Consider the following 24,666-nt stretch of genomic DNA (forward strand, 5'->3'; position numbering starts at 1 on the left):
AGTCCCTCACTGTCTTCAAACCCAGACTGAAGACCCACCTCTTCAGAGAGTACTTGGGCGAATAGAGTACTATGGTCGCCTTATTGTATTGTGTTTAGAAATGTCTAAGCTTAGAGGTATCTTTGAATTATTAGTCTATTCTAACTAGCTAAGGTTTCTTTCTTGGGTAAATAGCAAAGCACTTTGTAAGTAGCTCTGGATAAGAGCGTCTGCTAAATGCCGTAAATGTAAATGTAGATAATTTTGATGTACGTTTCTTTCCCCAAAACACTGATGATTGACATGATTAATATTAATGTTGATTTCTCAGAAGGTAATTGAATAAAAAAATACAGTTCTAGATCATAAGAATTAGGCCATGTAAAATATGTAATAACTGTTTATGCAAAGTTATGAAAATGGTTCAAGTACTTATGGATGGGACTTTAGAACGCAATCTAAATATAATGTTTGTTTGCTCTGTAGCTTGTTCATTATGTGGATACAAATACTTTTAAATGAACTGCATAATTGTTACCATATTACTGTCCTCTTGTTTCGTCCCTTCAAGTATTTGTGGTCTTGCAAATGTAAGATTTTACGCAAATTTAACCAATTTTTGCAGTTAAATTGGAATTTGCAGTTAAATGCAAATTTAACCAATTTGTTTCCAGGGCTCATTACATGATTGTGTTCACTTTAACACTAGACATGTAAATCTGTGAAACATAACATTTTAAGCTTTTGGAAGAAATATCTTAAACTTCCTACATAAAAATTACTTTTGCCACATATTTTGAAATTTTTCCTGCAAATAAGGGCATTTTTCTGCAGCAGTCACAAAAAGGTCTACAAAATCTAGATATCTAGGCCTACCAGCTGGACTGCGTTTTTTTCCTGTAAATTAATGTCTTGTTAGTGGACAAACGACAAACATTTGTTTTAATGATGTAAACTATAGAACACAATCAGGCTGATTCAACATATGTGGAAAACCAGGCAACTATTGGTTTGCTAATCTATTATACACACAAGCATTACAAGAACATTGCCCCACTGTCTTTACAGTGGTACTACAAATAATTGTCAGACCACCTAAGGGAGCATTCAAATTAAATTTTTGACTCAAGCTGCCATCCATAGTACTCTGAAGTACAAAACTGGAGGTTAAAAAGAACACACACACACATTCACTGTTCTGTATAATTTATTAATCTGGACACACACACACAATTGTTTTTATTATACAATGGCGAGTGTTAAAAATGTCATGCCTAATGGCAAGAAAACAACATTTTTGGCCAAAATGTGGTTCAAACTTTGCTTGCACTAGATGAGGACAGAAAGCTTGGAATGTCGATGTGTTGCTCTCGTGTCATCATGACTGTGGAGGCTTGGTTGTGAAACAGTTGGAGTGGCAGTAATATGGCAGTAATGTCTAAATGACACTGTGATATAACACCAGAAACCTTTCTGAATCAGGACTTATGTGCGCTGCCTTATTAAATATAACTTGCTTTTGACAGAATCTACAATATAACGATGCACACATTTAATACAGATTTTAATTCTGTGGCTCAGATAAATAAGTGACTTTCTTTTGAAATACTATACTTTAAAATCCCTCTCTTACTCTTAGGTCAATCTATAGACCTTATTCATGATTGTAAACAAAGGGCTCAGGAAAACTGCCAGGTGGATATCTGCTCAGTTTATCTCTATTATTTTCAAATGTACATCCTTATCTCACTGACAATAAAGAACTGCTTTTCTCACACAGCATTCCAACTATAATCTCTTCCAGGATCTCTCCCTCACCTCACACACTCAAATAGCATCTGTTAAGACTTTTAATCATACTGTACCACACATGTCCTCTCTAGCTGGATTTGACAAGCACTACAAGTAGCATTAGCTTGCCACTACTAACTCTGTTATCTAGTAATCTGGCGCATTCTGGTTGGCTGTCCGAGTTTACCATTTGCAGCAAACCGCCTGAAAGCTTGTTATAACCAGACAACATAAGTAAGCATAGAGCAACACCAGACTTTCTCAAAGTTTCATTCTTTTTAATAAGTAATTATGCAGAAATGATAATGTTCTTAACAGTTTACCTTGGTTGTGACCTCAGTGTATTCGGAGCGCGTCCAGGAGCATTATCCACCCGTAAGTGAGTTTGTTATTAAGGTGTCAAAGGGAATTTGTGGTATAGTGGAAAGAAAGGCACAAGCTAACTTTGATTCAAAACAAAAACGTTGAAAAGTTGACTTAACAGGCTCAAGGACAACATGCTTATGGTCAATTTCTTCACTATCTAGCAGCATCACTATCTAGATCTATGTTTCAGGATACTGAATGTAAACCTCATGGCAAGTCTATGATTTCAGAGGTACATGTGTATAAATCACAAATTCTGTAACACCGCCTTTTACAAACGTCTCTAAAAACTCCTAAATAATCGTGTCATGTTTGACACAGCCTTTTAATGTTTTTCAAATACACCAATTTTACCACCATTCTTTTGCACCAATTTATCAGGGTTTCAATTCCAGTAAAACCTGAATTTATTTGAACATTGGCAATTGGTATGGTATTGCTTTTACCATTTTAGCACAAATTACAGCTGCTTGTTAATACACAATTGCACAAAACTGTCCCAAAGAAATAACTAAAACAAAGCTAACATTACAAGTTGGTCAAAATGGGATATTTATCTGGAGTGTAGATCTTTGTCACAAATGTCAAACTTCATTCTGCCCCTTTCCTGAATAAAGGGAAAGTGAATGCTACCAGTGGCCTTATGTCCACATTACAATGAACAGCTTGTCATGTCCTCTTCCATGCAATCTTCTATACACAGTAGGAGTGAAATGTAATATGGAAGACAAAAGCACACATCTAAAACAGGAACTAGCAGCAGTTTACTTCTGGTGTGTTTTTTTTTGTCTAAACAGAATAAATTTCAGTGATTATTTTGGTCTTTCCAATTAGATCACATAGGAAAGGAAACCTATAGGAATACACTTACATGAACTTTGGTATTTGAATGTCTACAAAGGCTGCTGAGAGAATATTAAAATAATTTGGCATTGCAGAGATGCAGGAAAAAGTCACAGTCTACACAAAAATCTGAGAAAATAATGTCCTTATATATAAAGTTTCTTGAATCATATTAAAATATAGTGGTTAATTTTTCCTAAATGCTAATGAAATGTGCATAGACCAATTTTAATTCAAGCTGATTTTTCTAGCATTAATTAAGAACCAAAGTAAATGTGACCAGGATTGCGAGGTTTTAAACACTAGACTCTGACATTTCATAAAGTAGGTCAAGGAGGATGTGGTTAATGGTTATTAAAGTAGATAAGTAGACAAGGTCATGATTTTGATTACCCTCGTAAGTTAAAAGTAATGATCTTGCAGGATTTTTAACCAGCAGGAATCAGGCTTAGTATGACATTATGGACGAGAACAGGGCATTTTGAAGGCAGTGAAACAACATTCATGCACTTTCACTGAACTTGTATAAGAAGAACAACACAATAAACAGAACCGTATCAAAGGTATGACGCAGTGCAATTTAAGCTAGGCATGCAAGAACATTCTCTAAAGAGTAAGGTTCAACAGTCCCAGCACCGGTTGCCCAGTGTTAGTTGGTATAAAGTCTGTCAGTCCCTCACAGTGTAATGAGCAAATGCATATATACAAAACCACCTCGCCTTTAGTTGTGGCCTGTTAAAGGGCAATTCCACCAAAAAGCTTCCAAATAGGTCTCCAAGTGTGCTGTAGGGCAGACATAAATGGTTCTGAAGGGTCTTACGGCATATACTTTTGAATCCTAACCTATTTTTAGATATTTCTTTACGTCTCAAGGTATGGTGTATAGCGTGAAATAAGTAAGTGCTTTGATGGAAGCCAGTAAAAGAGAAGTGATAACATGTAGATAACATGTAATGTGTGATTAGCAGACATTTATGATTGAGAAGATGCTTGTAGAACTTGTAGAGCAGATGTGATTGATATTATATATGACAGAACTGAGGTTATATAGGAGTTAATTGTATTTGAGGCATGTGTAAAAATCTCTCCCTTCTAATATGTCAAAAATGTACATTTTCTCTGAAGTGCTGGTCAGTGCACAGAGATGAGGAAAATAAGTAAAATGTTCCTCATTTGTAATGAGACACAGCAGCACAGGCTGTGGTCAATATAAGGGAACATGGTAAACAGTAAATAGTAGTGTTTATTTATCGAATTAACTACATTTCTTTAATATAGCTAGAAGGGGCAATCATTTGGGTCCATGTACACATCAGCCCATTTACACCTAATGCACCACAGATGCAACAACTGGGATTTGTTTTAGTGCTCTATATTTACATACATCCACCAAACTTGGGCAAATCAATTTTGGTGATAATAATGAATCGTTGCTGTACTACTACAGTGTTTAAAATTTGATGATTTTAGATCTCTACAGTTAAACCAATATTAGCATTAGTAGCAAAACACACTTTTGCCAGGTTCAAAGAGAAGCATTGTTGGAGCTTGATTGCATATGTATGACTAAAATGGTATGACACCATGTTTAAGTGTTTTGAATTGAGCAGCACCCCCTTGAGGCTGATGCACATGCTTCAGAAGCTATTAGAGAGAGGACTATAGAGAGGGGACTGGGTAGGGATGGAGACATATAGTTTGAGAAACTATATAAAAATGCTTAATCTTACGCTAGTCCACCACAAAAATTAGGCCCAGTGGGCAGATTGCTTGCCTGAGTAGTGCAGGGGATAATTGATGAAGTTTCATGTCTACGATTTATGTTTTGGTCTGTGTGATTCGTTTGCAACAGTGTCTTACATTTCAGACCAGCCCATGTCAGTGGTTGTACATTTTAGATTAGGTGTATTTGTGTTCTTTTGTGTTCTGTATCCTCAAACATATGTGTTGTCATACTGATTAACATAAATAAGTTGGATTTTAGTGGAATTTCCCTTTAAAGAGACATCATAGCTGTGTGTGTGTGTGTGTGTGTGTGTGTGTGTGTGTGTGTGTGTGGAAACAACAACAAAGGAAACTGTGTGCAAAAGCAGTTACCATGTAACTTGCACAATATATTTGCGTAAAATAAATAATTAGCAATAAATAATAAATTAATTTGAGGTGGCAAATTGAGGTCACTGAAGGTGACGTACAGCTTTAGTTGTGGTGAAATAAGTGTGTGATTGTCGTGTGTATTCCTTGGTTGAAATAGTTATGTCTTAAGTAGTCTCATTTTGTCATCCACATCAAACTGAGAACTGCAGTAACATGGTGAAAGCAATTTAAATTAGGAACAGAGGTTTGGCAAGTGCATTAAAAGGATTTCTACTGCAGCCATAAACCATCATTTTAAATAATTAACTTATTCAAATACTTGTATAACTGTACAACTAAGAAGTAGAGAAGTGGGTGTTCATGTGTTAGGGTTGATCAGCACTTACTTGAGTCGAGAACATAAGATAATGTTACACTTCTGTGGAATGGAGAGGGTAAACAAATGATGGTCATAAGGTGTGTTCCTCCTCTAGGAACTTCATTAACAGCTCTCTAATGACTAAAAATACTTCCTACACACATTTGGGGAGGAGGTGTAGGTCCACTTGTTCTGAATGAGCTGTTGTGATTATACAAGGAATCATGCATCAACAATACAGTTACATTCTGGACGCTAAGTTGAGTGAAATGCAGTCCTCAGTTCTATGCTTTTGAAAGAGTGGAAGAGGTGACCGCGTGGGTGCAGTTAACGGTGCGGAATCCAGGGAGAGTGACTCTACCGTGTGTGTAGATGTCTTGGTCAGAACCCTGGTTCATCCTCTTCACCAGGTTCTTCTCGTAGAGCAACGGGTGATAGGCACCCAGGGTGCAGGCTGCATCGCTAAAGCGCTGGTAGTAGTGGCAGAGCTCGGTTTTGCGTCGTGATGGCAAGAATTCATACACATGGACCACGTCGCATAGTGACATCATCATGACTGTGCCTGGGGTGAAACAGAAGATCTATGTAAAGTACTGCTGAGGGTAATCGATACAGTTGTGTCACGGGTCTTAAAGCAACCCTGAGATTTCCCAACTTATGATGACAATTTCAGAGAAGGTGTAATGACTAGAAAACTGGAAAGTATGACTGATTTTGCCATTTTCATTAAGTAGTACTGTCCGTACTTAAACTCTACAAAGTGCTAGTCCTATTTATTTTTGAGTTGCTGTCCCAGACAGGGATTAAGCCAAGTCTTGGACTACAAAGCATTCTAAATTAAATTTTGAATTAAAAGGAAAATACAGTCCAAAACTAGGCTAGGATCTCTGGGAAAGTTTTATTTGGTTGGTTGGTTTAAGTAAATTCTGTCCTGACAAATAAAATATTGTCAGGCCTATATATCCATTTAGAGTTATCCATCTAAATGTATCTAAATATATTTATCCACATGAGCATTTCTGTTAGTTAGGATTTTATCATCAGAACTGAAGGCTTCTTCTGAATGTATCAGATTATCTGCCAATATAATTAGGAAGCGACAGTGGAATCAACCTATCACAGTGGCACCAATTTATTGAGAAATGTCACTCTGGTCCATTGGGAAGTCCTACATAGGTCTCTGGCTGTGAATACAAGTGGTAACCTAACCAAGTTTCAGTCAGCTAATGGAAATGGAAAACAGCACGACATTGCTGTGCGCTAACATACTCTTAGAATCCCTTGATGGGCTAACTGAAACCAATATAATCCTAGAGGTGTTTTTTTTAACAGTTTAAACTGAAGGTCTAGGTTTAATAGTCACAATTCTCCACTTGTATTCCAGGGCATGCGAGCACACAGCTTGGCACATGGTCTTTAGTCACTGGTTAGAATACCCTTCTCCGGAATGACAGACAGCTCACCAACGACCTGAATGAGTTCTACATCAGATTTGAACACAAAAAAACACATCTGCAGCCTGTCTCCCCTAGACCACCACCTTCCTCCCCCACGCTGGCTCCTTCACCTCTGTCCCCTGCTCATCTTTCCATCAGCTTGGAGGCTCTTCAGCAGACAGAAGGTGAGAAAAGCCCAGGGCCTGACTCAGTCTCTCCATCTACTCTAAAACACTGCTGCGACCAACTAGCACCAGTCTTCACCGGCATTTTCAACAGATCACTGGAACTCTGCTGTGTTCCAGCCTGCTTCAAAACCTGCTTCAAGACCTCCACAATCATTCCAGTTCCCAAGATAACTACAGGCCTGTCACCCTGACCTCTGTAGTCATAAAGGTCTTTGAACGCCTGGCCTTAGCCAGGATGTGCGGATGACTCCACTCTGGTGGGCCTTATAGCCAATGGGGAAGAATCTGCCTACAGAAAAGAGGTCAAGCAGCTGGTCTCCTGGTGCAGAAACAATCACTTGCTGCTAAACACAGAAAAGACTGTAGTAATGGTGGTGGATTTTCCCTAGCCCCCCCTCTGCATCAATGGCTCTGCAGTTTCCACTGTGGAGTTATTCAAGTTCCTGGACACCATCATATCCAGAGACCTGAAATGAGAGATGAACACAGTCTCCATCTCTAAGAATGCAAAGCAAAGAATGTTTTTCTTGAGACAGCTCAGGAAATTCAACCTGCCGCAGACCTTGATAGTCCAGTTCTACACAGCGATCATCAAGTCCATCCGCACATTATCCATAACCATCTGGTTTGGTTTCTCCACCTCCCAAGAGCGAGCCAAATTACAGCGCATAGTCAGGACAGCAGAGAGGATCATTGGATGCAATCTGACAACGCTTCAGATCTACACCAGAAGGGCAATCCCAGCTGACCCCTCTCATTCTGGACATTACCTCTTCCAGACACTCCCCTCTGGTAGAAGACTCAGAACCATTAAAACCAGCACAACAAGACATACCAGCAGCTTTCCCCCCCCCCCAGAGCTGTAACATTCCTCAACCACAGTGAACACCTCACACCCTAATCTAGACACCTAATCTATAATTGAACTGAGTTAAATTTCACGGAACCAAACTGGACTTAACAGCAAAACAGCACTGATACATAATGTGCATAACAGGTTTGTTTTTTTACAGGTCATACTTGTGTTGCTCTCACCAAGTCAAATTTCTTGTAACATACTTGGCGAAATGAAGAGATTTTGATTTAGTCTGTATAGTTGCATACAAAGAACTGTTAACAGTGGCAAAGAAAAGCCTGAAAACACGAGTAAAGACACACAGCAAGTACAGATCCGTTCAGACAGGTGTACTGCATGATACAATTCAGCGATTAACATCCATCCACACTCTGGGGCATGTATGCAAATGCTGAGCATACCCAGTTGACACTGTATAGTAAGATGTCGAGAGGAAAACCTCTAAGCGACTTTGAAAGAGTTTATCATTGGAGTATGAACGGCATGAGCTCAGTTCCAAAGACTGCACAACAGCGACTGAAGTGACATCTTCATTTAGATCTATGAGAAAGACTTCAGTGAACAGGGTTGTAGCCCACTCTGTGATTGTAGCCCACTCTGAGCCAGTGATTGTGACACTTGTGCATTAGTGTGCTGAGAAGAAAGAGAAGAGCAACACTTCTCAACAATGCTTCATGGTTTATCCTTTATACTCATGTATATGTATGAAATGTAGCAAAGTATATATAATGCACACATTAAAATGTAAACCAGTTCAACTTTTTGTACTTTTGTGTTCGAAACTGAAGTGTTGCTATAAGAGTAAACATTACCTACCTAACAGGCCTGAAGATGGTGGGTTCTTCTGAATAGGCTCAGCCATGTTGTCTTGTATTCGCTTCCACAGTTGCCACTCCACACTGGGATGTAGGATGTAAAAAGGCTGTTGAGGATGCAGTCGTCGGTAGCGCTGATATTGTTTAAATATTGGGTAATCTGTCTTGTTGTACCACTGAAACATAAACATAGCGTGAATCTACAGTAGTGCTGGGCCATGCTGATAAAATTCAGTTATCATATTTTCCAAATGAATTAGTGTGTCACTTATTTTTTAGGGATTTGAATCTATGATCAAATCAGTACAGTATATTGTCCTTCTCTGAAGTTATTCAGGAGCTGTTAGAAAAAAACAGAAAATCTTTTTTTTTCTTTCTTTTTTTTTTTTGTCTGGCCATTTTGCATATCAGCCAAATATACTGTTCTTGTCAAGGTGGTTCTTGGTCACATTGAGCGACATGCAAAAAGTTGTCTGTGACTGAAAGGTTGGCTGTGACTGCAATTGACCCCTACTCCTTCATTAGTATGAAATATACAGTCATAGGAAACAGAAAGCACACCCTCTTTGAATTCTATGGTTATACATATATCAGTACATAATAAAAGACAGCTGCCAAGGTGGAAAGACATTAGCAACGATCTTAGAGAAGCAATCATTGCTATGAATTATGAACCCACTAGTGTCCACTCCAAAGTCTCATAAATGACTTGGTTTGGGCTAATGAAGAAAGCTATTAAAGTGCTGAAACTGTGGAATTCCCCAAGAGAAAATGGGGAGGCCATGTAAAGAGGGACCGCTTATGCCTGCTAATTAAAATAGCTAGAGAGTCCTTCATGGATTTATTTAGGGCATAGCAGTATTTAAAGCATGTCAGAATTTACATATTGAACAGATTCACAGAGAATAAAGATTTCTGCTCTCTTTTGCCAACACAGGATGACAATTACTTAGCATAATATGGAATATAGATGGGAATACTGAAACACAGATTTTACCTCATTAAGGTCTGACGAGTAAGGTGCAGGATCCCAGGCTACTAAAGTCCCAATACTGTATAAAGAACTTGAGAGGAAGTGATGATCTTCTGATGCCATCACCTTAAAATAATTCATTTTTGTTAGCTGTAATTTTGTATTTTTTGCCTTTATCAGAGTATGTGAGTGGAGCAAAGTGTAAGTGAAGCGGCCATTGTAATACTTTTTGGCATAGGAGTGGTGTTTTTCTTATTGCTTAATAACACAAAACCAGTTTCACACAATTCCTCAGCGAGCACATTATTAGGAACACCTTCATGCAGTTATTTAATCAGTCAATTGGTGTGGTAGCAGTACAGTGCAGTGCAATAAATTGTGCATATATAGGTCAGCAGATTCAGTTAATGCTTATATCAACCATCAGAATGGAGAACAAACATGATCTCTGTGATTTCTAGGCATGGCAAGCTATTACAGCAGTTTTTTGTAAAGTTACTAGGGTAGTGCAGCCTTTTACTTTTCTACTCAGCCCTTAGACTACTCCTCAGTCTTTGTCCCCTTTTCCCAAGGAAAGTGTTATAAGAGGTATGTAGGCTCTTCCTCTTCTTGTGTGTGGTTGTGTGCAGACCAAGAGGTCTTTACCCTTACACTGTTTACTTCAATACGTCTGTTCTCCGGTATTCCCCACACTTAGTTCTTTTATGTGGACTAGTTACTTTGGTGACCTTTAACCTTTCATTCATGTAGAGATCACTTTGCATTGACACCTAGGTTGTGGCAGGTGCCACTTTTTGTAATTCTGATTATTGAAGTTTTGGGTTTAGGTAGATCTTTTTGATATGTACTTTGCCCATTGTCCAACATTAGACACCTTTTGGTTAGTTTGCATATTCTTCTTTATACAGATTTTAAGGTTTTGATGACTACAACCATTGACTGTTTTCTTGTTCCTTCCCTCATTGTAAGCTCCAGTTACTCCTCAACTACCCCAAGGCAAAAGGGAGGAGGGCAACAGTGTTAGGCTGCTTTGTTATATATATATATATATATATATATATATATATATATATATATATATATATGCTGATCTGGGCTTTTCATGGTCCAGTGACCAGCAGTTATGTGGATGCAAACTCCTTGTTGCTTTGAGAAGTCAAATGAGAATGCCCAGGCTGGTTTGAGCAGAGAAAAAGCTATAGTAACTCAAATACCAACTCAATTGTACAACTGTGGTGAGCAGAAATGCATTTTACAATCTACAACAAGTCCAGACTTGGTGAATGGGCTACACCAGCAGGAGCCTATGCCAGGTTCCACCTCTGTCAGCAAAGAACAGAAAGTGAAATGAATCTCAATTTCTACTGAGACAGCATGAATCCATGGAATCATGGAGGTACTGTAAAGGTGTGGGTAATGTTTTCTTGACACACTGTGGGCCTGAGGACTAGTCAATCATTACTTGAATGCCAAGGACTTTTTGAGTGCCCTTGCTAGCCAAAATGTAACCATCTTCTAACAGCTACGTCCAGCATGATAATACACATCACAAAGCAAAAATCACCTCAAGCTGGTTTCATAAACATAAACATCATAAACATTTAGAAGTATTAGTAGTGTTCCTAATAAAGTGCTTAGGGAAAGTACTACCCGTGTGACATGGACGTCACAGCTGAACACGGACTAGTTTTCTACTGTGTGATAAAGAAACTGAACACCCAGAACTGAGTGGATTACTGAGTGGAACTTGCTAATGGGGAAAAGAACTGCCACTGTACTTCACTCACATATTCCTGGTGATTTTCATGAATCTTCTATGCATGTGGTGAAAGTTTATAAATACCTGAGAATTGATTAAGCGCACTGTAGTTTTAGAACCCACATCTTTCTCAAAGCCTGAAGTGGGTGCAGCATTAAATCGCACCACTGCATCATGAGAATCTGGAAGTCAAGAGAAACAGTGTTTTCAAAGGCATTATCATGTAAAAATGTAATTGACCTTAATTGTAGCAATGCATGTGCTGAGTAAGATTCATTGTTTGAATAGTTTTTCCACTTTTAGTTTTTGAACAAATGTATTTAGCAGGCTAGACTTGTTCCTTTTAAAAGGCTTGTGGTTGAACACCACTATCTTGCCAGTACATCATGTGGAAGACTGGGGTTCGACTCCAGGTCTGGGTGACTATACTGAGCTACAGCAATAAGGGTCATTGGGCAAGACACCTAACGCTACAATGGCCCACCACTGTAATAAGTGTAACCTTGTAGCTCTGGATAAGAGCGTCAGCTAAATACCATAAACATACTCTACGTAACTCTAGCTCCTGTCTTTACAAAGGTGACTTTTCCCACCCTTGTGAATCCATGATTAAAAGTTATACACATGCAATGTGGGCTAAGGGCGTTGTTTAAAAGTGAACTCATCTCTGTATTGAAAAAAGGTCAAAGATCAGTCTAAGTTCTTAAAAGCTCCATGGTTGCAGCTGTGAGAACGCTTTGGAAGGGCTTGTGTTTTGGATCAACATCATATATTTATAGATTGCTGTCACATTCTGTTTGTGTCAAGGTCACTGGTGGAAAAAGAAGATAATGTTTACTGACAGTTACAATGCAACTGCCCTCTGCAGTGCCGTCATCAGTTCTGTGCAACAGTTAAGAAAGTTTTACTCATTTCTGTGTGTAATAGTTTCTGGTTGCAGTCCTATAAAGCTGTAGTTCGTTCTTTTGTTATTTATAAATGTGTCTATTCAGAATTCAGACAAGGTCTTTTACATAGTTGTTTCTGTTTTTTGCTGCTTAGCATAAGTTAAAATTAGATACAGAACACCAGTGTCACTGTCACTGTCTAAAGTGCATTTCACATTGCCATATACTGAAAGGCTGCTGCCCAAGAAGGAAGTCCCCTGCTCCAAAAATCGACATCAAGCTCAACTAAAGTTGCAGCTGAAAAAAAAGGCTTATGGAGAAAGGTTTTCTTCTTTCTTTCTTTTCTTTCTTTCTTTTTTCTATTAAAGATGTATGTTGTCACTTAGCACTTTCTGCGCTTCAAAAAAATTACAGTTCAAAAGTGCAATACTGCCATGACATTTATGTCCATGGAGACTGTACGTAAACTTCCCACCACAGTGATATATCCTATGTAACAATCTCAGTTCGACACATTCTCTTATCTTCACCCTTACACTGGGCAACTCACTCCGCACACAAGGAGTCCACTCAAAACAGCCAATGTGACTCAATCATGTGTGGGCCTACAATTCCCTTAAGTGACTGAACAATAAAACAGTACAGGATAGGGTACAATACGAGATTGATCTACAATCACAGTGCATAAAACAAATAGTTATGTGCAGTAGGAAAGAATGCCGCTTTTACACACTGCAATGGTTATCACACACTTCTTTTTCCAAATGAAATTCAAAGGCAATAATTAAAGCTTAACAATAGGATTGAGCAATAACAAACAATACAGCATGCACCAACAGGGTGAAAGGAGGCTAACAAAGTATGCAGAGCATTAAAGAACTACAAAATGCTCCTATATGGAAAGTGGAGCTGAGATTACAATATGGTCATAATATTCTGAGAAGACTGTACATTATGGTTAACGTAAATTAGTAATATTGGGGTCAGTATTGTGATTATCCCTAACTTCATGCTTTATAACCCCATCTACTTCAAATGCTGTGTAATTATTATTATTATTATAGTTCTAAAGCTATTTTTTGCAAGTTCTGACCCCGACATCTATAGTAGTAGTAGTAATAATAATAATAATAATAATAAGTTGGGCACCAGCCACATTCTCTGAGTAGGATGTGGTCTTAGTTTAAAAAAAAAAAAAAAAAAAAAAAGTCCAGTACACTGCATACAATAAAACTGCAGCTGTTTGTCAAGCAGGCCCATAACAGGACATGGCTGAAGTGTTCTCTAGTGTAATACGTGCACTCCTACAATGCACCATAAGGCATCGTTCCTCTTTTCTAACGCACTACCTGCTGTCTGTACGGAAAGTTCAGTGGTGTTCTCCGCCCGCATACTATAATCACTGCAGAGTACCATATCAGATCCCTACCAGATCAGTTTTGAGAAGCACTTCCTCTGGTAAAGTGACTGCGATAGAGAAAGAAACTTGTTTAAATCTGTAGGGTATGGCTGATCTGGGACCAGTGCTGTGAAGCATTGCAGTGAACCCATGCTCTAAAGCAACGCAGCAAACTGTAAATAACCAGCCAGGCATACAGCATTCATCAATAGCAACCCCTTAAGGGGAACATGTACACTGATGGAAAACCATGCCCTTTATTGCTTATTTGCATGCTACACTAATATAAGCAGCTTCTTTGTTAGTTTATGTATAGGTCTTTTAATTCTGTCCTTTTCCTGTATTATAATGACTAAAACTGTATCAGGTTATAGGTGTGTAAGGTTAAATTACAGCTGTGCTGATATTTTGGCTTTAAATTAGCGGGCCTATGAGGTCACTCCCTTTTGATTGTCAATAATGTTGTTATGGACTGCACGCTCCTGCCACAGTAAAGATTCAGCCTTTTACCTTTGGTAGAATAAGCCATAAATAGTTACACATATCACATGTGAATCAACATGTCTGTGTCGTTGCAGAACTACAACAAACTGGGTGGTTTTTGGCAGCACTGACAGAACGGCAGAAAATTGACCACCTAACACATTCTTTACATGCTGCTCAGTCATTTACAGAGAGTCTCTGACCTAAAGTTTTCCTCTTCCCAGAATATTCTGTTCCACCTTAAATAATGCAGCAGTTACATTCTGCTGTTGAAATTGACTTAATGGAACTGCGGCACTATTTAAGGTGGAATGCAGAGTTCACCTAAGAAGCTAATTTTAGCTTTTGTTTGGGCTGCTAACTTTTAACGTCGCCGCACTTATCAGTTCAAATAAAGCTCTGTTTAGTTTTCCTGATCGGAGTAAGGTCTCAGATGTACTCTGTCTGGGGTAGCTTTTCAAAAAATGTGAAATTCGCCTGCAGCAGCTAAGGATCATGTCTATTAATGGTGCCTAGAGGACACCAAATGGCAGGCACTCTGCTACAGCAAACCTAAGGATTGGAAGTGGATCAGAACCTTAAAAGCTGATACTCAATCCATTACAAATGCATGGATCTGCCCCCGATCCAGAGTCACTGGATCAGTTTGGGACATCCCTATCATTAATAGCACATTTATTTTTAACAGTGAGGGTGAATGTTACGCACCAATTTCTTTTCCTAATCCGGAGTTTCGCAGAGAGCCTGCAGATGACACAACAGCGCATGTTTTAAACGGACCAAGGTCAGAGCTCAGGGGTCGTGGAGGCAGCTGTGAGACCCAGGGAAATCCAGCAAATGGTTCCATCTCTGGTGTTAATGTGGTAATTTGCACCATGTCTTTGAGTTGGCACAGGAGCTCAGGTCCACTCAGTTTCCGTCGTCTTGTCGCACCCTCTGAACCAGAGAACTTCACTCCGTATTTATTCATTGCCTAAAAGAGAAGATGATTATTACAGAGGGAAAAGGGACGCTTCTAGAGAAGTGTTGTTTAATCCGTTGGTCTCAGTCTTCGAACAGTTGATCAGGTAAGCTTCTGCTCTGTTGGAATGAAAACCTACAGCCACACTGGTCCCTCGCAAATAAGATTCAACATCTCTGTTCACGAGCAAAAATATTCACATGAAAAAAGTTCACATGATATATTCCCTCTGTCCATTTTTCTGCTAGGCAAGGCAAAATCCTCTCAGTAATATGCTGTTTATGCAGCTGTGTTTTATCCTTTCAGGATTATATGAACAGATTATTTTAAGGGATGCCAATCCTCATACATACGTCTGTGAAGCAAATGGGGCTTGATATCATGATCTCATTTCTGTTTACATTGTAAAGTGTTGACATATCAAACCTGCAAAGCAAATACAGTTTTAAATCCTCATTTTTCCGGACCAGCCACACTACACAGTACTGTAAGACATGAGTTAACTGAAATGAAATTTACAATTTATATTTACTTAATCTCAAATAGTGTCACACAGAGAGTCATTTCTTTGCATTTTCTTATGTAAATTCTTTTAGTATTATAATGCTCATCAGTGAACCAGGAGAGTATTAGTTTATTAGATTGGATTCGATTTTTTTTTTTAGACGTAGCATGGTAATAAGAACAAGAGAAACACTGGTCTTTCCGCAAAACAATATGTTAAACCCATCTAGCAGTATAGTTAAAACATCAAACAATGTAGCATGTTGTCATGCCTGGTCAGGCAAGGCAGTGGAAACAGGAAACAACTGAAGGACAATGCAAAGCAAGATTTATTAAAGGGCAAGGTAAAACACAAACAAGGCGGCAACCAAAGTGGGATAAACAATTTATGCAGCAATCTAAAGAACAAAACAGGGAAACAAGACAGAAGTGTCAAACAAACCTGGATTGGGCAAAACAATAAAAACAAGGACTGGAAGGAACAGAACTAGACCGTGGAGATGAACAAGGGGAGAACAGGACTACAGGGGAAAAACAGAAAACCACTGAGCACCGCTCAGGACAGGACGGAGGAATGAATTCAAAAGAAAAGCCTCAAGACGAGCTTGGGCAAAATAACTAGACAGGGAGAACGAAACCACGAAGCAGTGCTTCGGCAAAAAGGGAAAACAGACCGGGCAAATAGAAACCAAAACAAAAATGCAAAGCCAAGCTTTGAACCAGGAAGGGATAAAGGGCTGGTATTACCAGGACAGAGCAGGCAAATGAAACACTGGCACGAGAAGGTTTCCCGTTAAGCAGATGGAGCACACTGACGCATGAATGCAGAGTTAATTCATGGCAGAGACATGGCGTGAGAGAGGGGCATTTAAAGCCGCAGTCACAGGTGAAGAGAGTTAGAAAATCACGGGGAAGCCGACCGCCACGACTTCCGGAATCGAAGAAATTTACATAAATTTCAGTAAATCCTTTGCTATTATGTGGGGGCTTTTCTATTTCAATACCGATACTGAAAATATCAGCCAATTCTGATCTGAATGCTTAAAAACTACTGTGCAGTGGTGAGTGCAACGGACATCACTAACAAACTTAAACTTAATTCTCGTCGCCATCTTGGATGGAAACCCATCTTGGATGGGTCATTAGGTAGCCCCTTCCCTTTCAGCAGTGAATCCCTGAATTAGGCCCACGGCACCTCCGGAAGGCTAAACAGTGAGACCCACTTCCATTCCAGAAGTTCACTTCACAGAACAATAGCTTAACCAACTTCATAACTGTAGAACCACACCGGCCTCCCTGGTGATCTAAAATGAGTTGATCTTCCCAATTTACCGTACTCATACCGAATTATGAGGTCCAATGCAGGACTGCAGTATTAGCTCTGTAGCTAACATGCTAAATGACGACATCAGTTTTTTATGCATTTTATACATTTATATGGTTTGAAAACTGCTCACAAGACTATAGTTGACTTCTTATTTAATAGCTTTTTATTCCAAATTTTTGTTCCATGTCAAATGGACTAACACATTCTGCCAGCTATGATGGGCTTTAAGGCGACAGAATATAACTGCTCTGAGTAAAATTCAAATAAAATGTCAACCTCAATTACATGCTAAGTCTGAGGCTACAGGCCTTGTTGAAACACTTTGCCTAAACGGATAAACCACATTGATTTTGCACTGGGTTTGCATATAGACATGCAACAATGCACATAAAGTTTCTACTTAAGATTATAAAGCTCAACCAAAACTGAGAAGGAATTTAAGAAGTCAGCAATAATAATTTGTAATAATTATAGTTTACCATTAAAATCCTATGCAGTCCTATAAAATCCTGTCCCTCTCTCTAACTCTCTAACACAAAATGAGTGTGCAAATGCAGTGTTGCAATTATTGTGCTTTCAGTGCACACTGTGCATGGATGCATGCAGAACTGCTTGTATAAACATATTTGTAAACCTAGTTAATTGGATGTTTTGCTAAGCAAATATGAATGGATTAGCACAGATGGCAAACAAAGATCATTTCACCTGCTACATGTACAAACAGTTAAATCCATGAAGGCAGACAAGAATACTGCACAATTATATTTTAGAGACTAAGGTAGTCATGTGCTTTCTGATGAACTTTTCAGATGAAAAAGATGTTTATTTTAGACATGTAATAGTAATTTTACAACTCCACATATAGACAATGACTGTGTACTCAAACATGTTTAGCTTGCCACAGAAAATTCAAGGATTATTCAGACACTGGCATACAGTCTAATAAACTGATCGATAGGGTTATACTATGACATTTTCTCACCACCTGTACAGGGGTGTTTTTTGAACAGGGAGCTGCAGTACAGCAGTGTGTATTTCCTGGATCCTTCCTAGAATTTTACATTTTATTTCCAAAAATGTTTCTGAAAGAGGTAAAAAGGAAAAGGAAGGATATTCTTAGGAAAACAGTAATGGCCAAAAAATTGCATTTTACATGTTGTATGTCACATTGCCAGTTATTCATAATATCTGGCCTCCAGGAACAGAATTGCCCAAAAATCTAAAACAATCAGGCCCGTAGTAAAAACAGACTGCTACACAGAAGAATAACAGTATTTTCTCCCTCTGTATTTGTATTTTGAGGAAGCCTTTAAGGAAAACTGTTGTGCTAATTTAGCAGGAGTGTATAGCCAGTTTCCCAATTCTAGTCCAAGATCAACCTCTTTTTTTTTGTCAAAGAACTATTCATGTTGACCCCACCCCAAACAAACTAATTACCAAAGAGTGGGTGTGTATTTTCCTCTAGTTACAAGATGACGGACAACTCTTGCCTTACCTGATAGTTCTGTACCACCTTCCTCAGCCTTTTCCCAAGCATGGTGCTGGACATTTCATCATCCCATATCGCTCCTAGAGCTCCATTAGATCCAAAGAACTCTGCATCCCCTTTTTGGAATGCATCTAATTTTCTTCTGCCTCCAAGGATAGTCTCAAGAGCACGTCTGAGGGGTCTACCTATAAGCCAGGAGAGAAGGCCATGTGTTTCCTTGTCTCTGCTCCTAAAGGGGTGATCCTTGTGGCTGCCCTCAATGGAGTATGTGGAGGAAGACAGGACAGGGATAGGCTTTTGAGGGTCTCCTGGAATGACACCTGGGAGCTTTTGTGGGTCCACGTACATAGGTTTAGCTCCTACTCCTCGCAGTACCTGTAATTGATCAGCGGTAAAAGATGGTTCTTTGTCACATAGTTATGTAGGCTGCTTAGTATATTGAATGTATTGCTCAGAATTCTGCTGAAATAAATGCAGTGCATCTGAATTTGGTCCTTACTGGTACATACAACATAAAGACTTTCCCGTACCTTTACAACAGAGTGAGCTCTGGGCTGTGCTCGAGTTCTTGCCCTCACTCCGAAGATGGCATCAGTAACCGGTACGCTGTTTTCAGCACACAGTGTATACAACACAGCCATGGTCATGCAAAACAATGCCATGCACAAGGCTCCTCGACGGGCTCGACGCCGTAGCCGCCAAAGCAGGCTTACACGATCCATTGCAGCGCCCGGGATCTGGAAATGACACAAAACAACATACATTAGTGTCTAAGGGAGTGTTGAACCTGTGCTGTAGTTTTGGCAACATGGAGTGAAAAAGTGGTTGAAAAGATTCTGTTTTTCCTTTAGAACAGGTCTTTGATTTTCCTCAGAGTGAAATTAGGTCTCCCAGCTCTTGATCCTGGGAGAACTACAGGAAACTGCCATCATTTAATAAAGAAAATTGTAACAGATTAAATAAGTGGACTCCAGAGGGTGAACAGTAATGGTAATTGTGCCAAGACCCAGATTGATTTGGAGCATTCAGATGAGGCAGAGGAAAAATGTAGGATACTTACAACACATTAGAGAGATGGAATACTCCGTTTACAAGTGCAATACATGTGCAAAGGTTTTTTTTCTAAATCAAGGGAAAGCTATACGGAAAAGTTGTAGCAACAGCCTCTGCTCTTCTTAGGAGGCTCTTTACTAAATGTTCAAATTCTAGAGAACTTGACATCCATTTGTCAGCCGCAACAGCATTAGTGAGGTCAGTTACTGATGTTGGATGATCAGTTTTGAATCTGAGCACCACTCTATTTAACTCTACTCAACTTATCCCAAATGGGATCAGAGAGCGCTCCAGAGAGCACAGTTCCACTGTTCCACAAACCAAATGCCAAGAGATCTATGCCCCTAGGTCATTGGTTTTTAGACTGGTTCTCAGGAACCTCCAGACAGTCCTCAGGGAGGAAGTTGGGTTGGACTAGAAATTCAGACTGATCTCATCTGATGTCCCTGAGGCCTGTTTGAGAGCCTGACAGTCGGGATTGAGCATTTGGATTTAAGCTCAAATGTGGCCAGCTGTACCGTTCTACAGTGCAAACATACCTATTTGAAGAAGCCCTGGTTCAGGCCATGTAGAAGTCTGTCTCGGTTATGTTACAGCTTTGGGTGGTATGGAATTTTCCTACTGTAGTGCTGTATTTATTGTGTATACTAGTGACAGAATGGTTGTAAGGGTAAGAAAATGCACACTCAACCTTTAGGGATAAACAGATCACTTGCTAGCCTAGTCTATGTACACAGTATAGGGTTGCAATGTATATTTGTCATACAAACAATGGCTGCAAGTAGTCATCATTTGACTCTCACTTCAAACACACCTTATTCAACAGCCTGATTATTTATAAAGCTCTTCGTCAGATATGTCTGCTGTAATATAAATAATCATTTAGATTCAACCACATTTCTTAAACCAAAGCAAAATAAGAAAAGATACAAGAAATTTATGAAGAAAAGTTTAAGATTTAAAATTTACATCAAGTTCATGAAGAATCATTTACTCTTAAACATTTACTAATTTACTCAAACTCTGATCATAACATGTTCAAACCTTGATTTAACTTGATTATCCCACATCACACACTGCTATGTGTCATCTACTACCCTAATGAATTCACCTTTACATGCTACTTGGTCATTTCAGCCATTAAGCAAAAAAACATCAGGGCATTAAATTCAAATTACTTGCTACTACACTATCAAAATTAGTTGACCTAAGGATTAATTGCAATGCATGACATGTAAAATGAAGCAATATGATGGAAGTAACAAATACATAAACATAATTATTTCATAAACATCTTGATACATCTCCAAAGCCCATTTATGTCAGGACCAACATCACCTGCTTGACTTGGCAGATAAAGTCAGATAAAGGCCACAACGGTCTTGTTTAAACTGAAAATAACAACTTACATAACATATAAAAAGAACAGAAGTACAGGAGTGCCAAGTTCAAAACACTACTTACTAGTAACAAACAGATCTGCAGTGGACCGCCTCACTACAGTCAGCATCCAGAAGCAGAGGAAATGTTTGTTTGCTCTTTCTATTCTATTTAAAACACCTAAAATATAACCTCCAGAAAGGTGTGACCAAGCATAATGCAGTACAGATGTTGCCATTAACAAAACAGAATTGAAACAAAACAGAATGTTTACAGTGTGGTGTGTTGTGATGGTGACGATATGCCACATAACGATAAGCCTAGGGCACATTTGGGAATTTATTTCTGGGGGAAAAAAGTGAACTTGAAACTGGGTCCTAATTCAGTGGTGTTTGCTTTTTTTCTTTTTATATTTCCACTACATTTAATTAAACTAAACTATCTGAAATATGACCCTTCCGTGACATGAATTGATGCACAGTGAACACACTGATGTTACTGAGCAATGCTGCCTGTAGTTCTGCTGTACCTCAATGGTGAAACCTTATATCACAGATTATCCCCTTTCAACATTTGAGATGAAACATGGAAGCAGATTAATTTCCTCATTGGGGAATGCAGATAAAAGTGTGTGTTACGGAGTGTTTTAATCTTTCATTGGCTTTGGAACATGCATAGAATGGAGATTACAGATTATATAAAAAGTAAAATCTTGGGAAATTAAATGAAGTTCTGAGACTTGGGGAAAATATAAAAACCTGTTTCCCAGCATGTTAGATTTATCAAATGAACCAAACCAAACAAAGGCATTGGAATGACATATTTAGTGTTTCCTATAGAGGGGTTTTCCACTTATCTTTACTTTGAAAAGCAACAAAACATGTCATTTTACAAGGAGGGCCCATTAGTTTGCATACAAGACTTGCACTTACTTGCATTGCAAACAAGTACATGGGTCATAATGTTGGCATGTCATTCATAACAGGATGAAGGAAGGGATATTTTGAAGTTTATCAGAGCCAGAATATAGTATGTTAGTTTTATTACTGCCTGTTTCAAAACCCGTAATAAATGGCTTGATTCTCCAGACCTATAGTGTATAATTATATGGATTGGCATAGCTCAGAAAATCCTAACTTTATTCCAAAACATACAATATACAGAGCTCTTACAACCAATGCAACTGCGCTAAAAATAAAACTAAACCTGAATAATACATAAGGCATGAATATAAGGCATGTACCAGCCCTGTCACTGCATGTCTTTTCTCAAACTTGCAAAAGCGGAATACTTTCAGCATTTAGCCGATGCTCTTATCCAGAGTGGCTTACAGAAGAGCTTCTCTGTTTACTTAGAAAATATCCCTAGCGTGAACACACTTCTGTCTAAATCACATCTAAATATAGATACTGACAAATATAAAAGTACTGTACTGATGGGTAGATACAAAACAGGCACCATACTGATCAGCTAGATATAAACACTACACAGAGCCTTAATGGAGTAGAAATCAAAGTAAGCCATTTAAGTGCAATCAACAGCCTTTATCACCATTATGTCACAAAATCACAGTTAACATATGTGCAGATACGGAGTCTGACTCTAAACATTAACTATAATCTAGCAGTTCGACTTTCACATTTTATGGTTTCCACAAAGATGGCAAACTAAACAGCGTTGAGCAGAAAAAAAGAATAATACTCTGCCAGCAGCAGAGTGCCCCTGGCACCTGGCAGATGTGCAACAGACAGCAATGCCAAAGCAGAACCTAACATGTACTCCACACATACTCATATCTGGTGATGTCATTATAAAGTTTGACCCATGGTTCCAACATTTCTATGTGCTGTAATGCTGGTCACATTAAGTGCTGCTCAAATTCCTATTGCAAGTAATCCATATATTTGCATGTAAACCAAGTACCTAAATTTGATCTTATTTATAGTATGGTTGTGCTGTAGCGCTCAGGGATAATAAAACACATACTTACAGTATGTACATCATTTTGCTAAATCAACTGCAGGTGTTGTGCTCCTTTTCCACGGTATTGTAAATGTGTTAAGCTGGCTGACCATCTTAGTTCTTGACCATGATTTAACATGTTTTCATTTGAGTCTGGTGGAATTGCTTGACTAAGATGGTTGACCAGTTTGATCAAGCTTGTCATACTGGTGGATCAGAGTAGTCAGGTTGGTTATTCTGATCATAGCAGTGCGGTCATGCTGATCATACTGGTCAACAAACTCTATCATACTGGTTCATAAGCTTGGTTGGATTGGTCATGCTGGTAGATCATGTAAATCATTCAACTCAAACCAAAACGCAAGAGTTGAGCTGGTCCACCACTTCAACCAACCTGAGTACACAAAAAAACATTAAACTGAGTGACCTCAACTAGTAAGGATGTTCAGAGTGCAGCAGGCCTGTCAGAATATAGAGTGTGGAGGACCAAAAATTGCCCTCAGCCTTTTGAACGAGTCAGTCCTACACAGGCCTGCTAATGATGCCGCATTCTGCCCCTCAACCATCAGTGCACCTCCATTACTGAACCATCATGGAAATGTTAACTCTCATGTCTGCTATATTTACACAATGAGCGTGTCTGAGAAACGGGTGTCTTTCGCATGTGCCATTCAATCACCTCGTTGTTTCTAACGGGGGAGAAACAGCGTTTTCTTCTGATGTCGATGACCGCAGAGAAACAGGCAAATATGATCCCACCATAGCGAAACTGGTAAAAAAAAAAAGACCATCCGAATAGGGTGGAAAATGTATTGAGGGTTATGGCACGCTGTTTTTCGCCTTATGAAGATGCACTAAATCCTACATCTATGCAGAGATTAGCTGCCGATGAAAAAACGCGCTCTTACCTTGTAACCCATGTTCTTCTGACGTCGTTTTCTGGAAGATAAGCTACTTTAGTCCCATCGCGGTCCTCGGTGCTTTTGTCTCCATATATAGCAAGTCTTTCCTATTACTAAATTTGACAATATTCCTTAATCCAGTCGTTATTTATAAAGAAAAGCCCGTTCATATTATAAATAAAGATCCAGTCGTGATGTTCACCCACGTTTAATACTAGTAAAAAAAAAACGTCACGATATTTACATCCTTTTTCCGCAGTGATGGTTCTCTTTTCCTCATAAATTCCTACATTTATTATCTGCTTATGATTCTTCGCTGCGGAAATCCGCCATATTTATTTACCTCCGTCTGAGGCTGATTGGCAGACTGAGATAATAAGATGCAGGTTGTCTGCGGTACGGTCTTGCACATGGTGTGTTACACAGTCTTGCGAAAGCAGCGGAAATCCTCTTTTTTCCCAGTGCAGAAATGAAGAAAACGACGCATCATGACATTAATTCCCTCACAAAGCAAGATATGTTTACCATGGCTATTAAACATGCACGGTATTAGCGCGAGGTGTATTAGGCTTCATTAACTACAACACTAGCTATACGTTTAATAAATTGCGTTTAAATGAATGTAGCTAGCGCAATTTATTTACGCGTTAACATTGTTGTCCTGAACATTTCACATTCACAAACACAGGTCTATTTAAAACACGTAGCTAGTTATTAGCACTGCAGTGCGGATTTTAGATCAGTAAAGTGCTGCATCTAACATTTAGTGCAGATATTGCCTTAAAGAGAGCTAGCACTAGCGAGACACGACCTACTTCTTATTTTTTTTGTGTTGTTTCACGCGTTTAAACACTTTCA

General features: G+C 38.9%; 1 protein-coding gene across 1 annotated transcript; it reads right to left on the reverse strand.

Annotated features, from left to right (window-relative positions):
* Positions 1 to 1,168: 1,168 nt before the first annotated feature.
* Positions 1,169 to 24,207, reverse strand: st6gal1 (ST6 beta-galactosamide alpha-2,6-sialyltranferase 1). Its single transcript, XM_072661699.1, has 8 exons — positions 23,815 to 24,207; positions 19,042 to 19,248; positions 18,518 to 18,886; positions 14,939 to 15,203; positions 11,546 to 11,643; positions 9,727 to 9,828; positions 8,731 to 8,905; positions 1,169 to 5,996 (listed from the first exon to the last, which is right to left on the reverse strand). Exons 1-8 carry the CDS (start codon positions 23,824 to 23,826, stop codon positions 5,719 to 5,721), a joined length of 1,506 nt encoding a protein of 501 aa, XP_072517800.1. The 5' UTR covers positions 23,827 to 24,207; the 3' UTR covers positions 1,169 to 5,718.
* Positions 24,208 to 24,666: the final 459 nt, after the last annotated feature.

The sequence above is a fragment of the Salminus brasiliensis genome, chromosome 18 (assembly GCF_030463535.1).
Source record: "Salminus brasiliensis chromosome 18, fSalBra1.hap2, whole genome shotgun sequence".
NCBI lineage: Eukaryota > Metazoa > Chordata > Actinopteri > Characiformes > Bryconidae > Salminus > Salminus brasiliensis.

What these genes read in the sequence shown, in the direction of transcription:
- st6gal1 (XM_072661699.1), bottom strand. An exon ending in GAGCTCACTCTGTTGTAAAG is followed by an intron (nt 18,887 to 19,041) that starts GTACGGGAAAGT and finishes GATCAATTACAG; the next exon opens with GTACTGCGAGGAGTAGGAGC. An exon ending in CGGATTAGGAAAAGAAATTG is followed by an intron (nt 11,644 to 14,938) that starts GTGCGTAACATT and finishes CTTGACTTCCAG; the next exon opens with ATTCTCATGATGCAGTGGTG.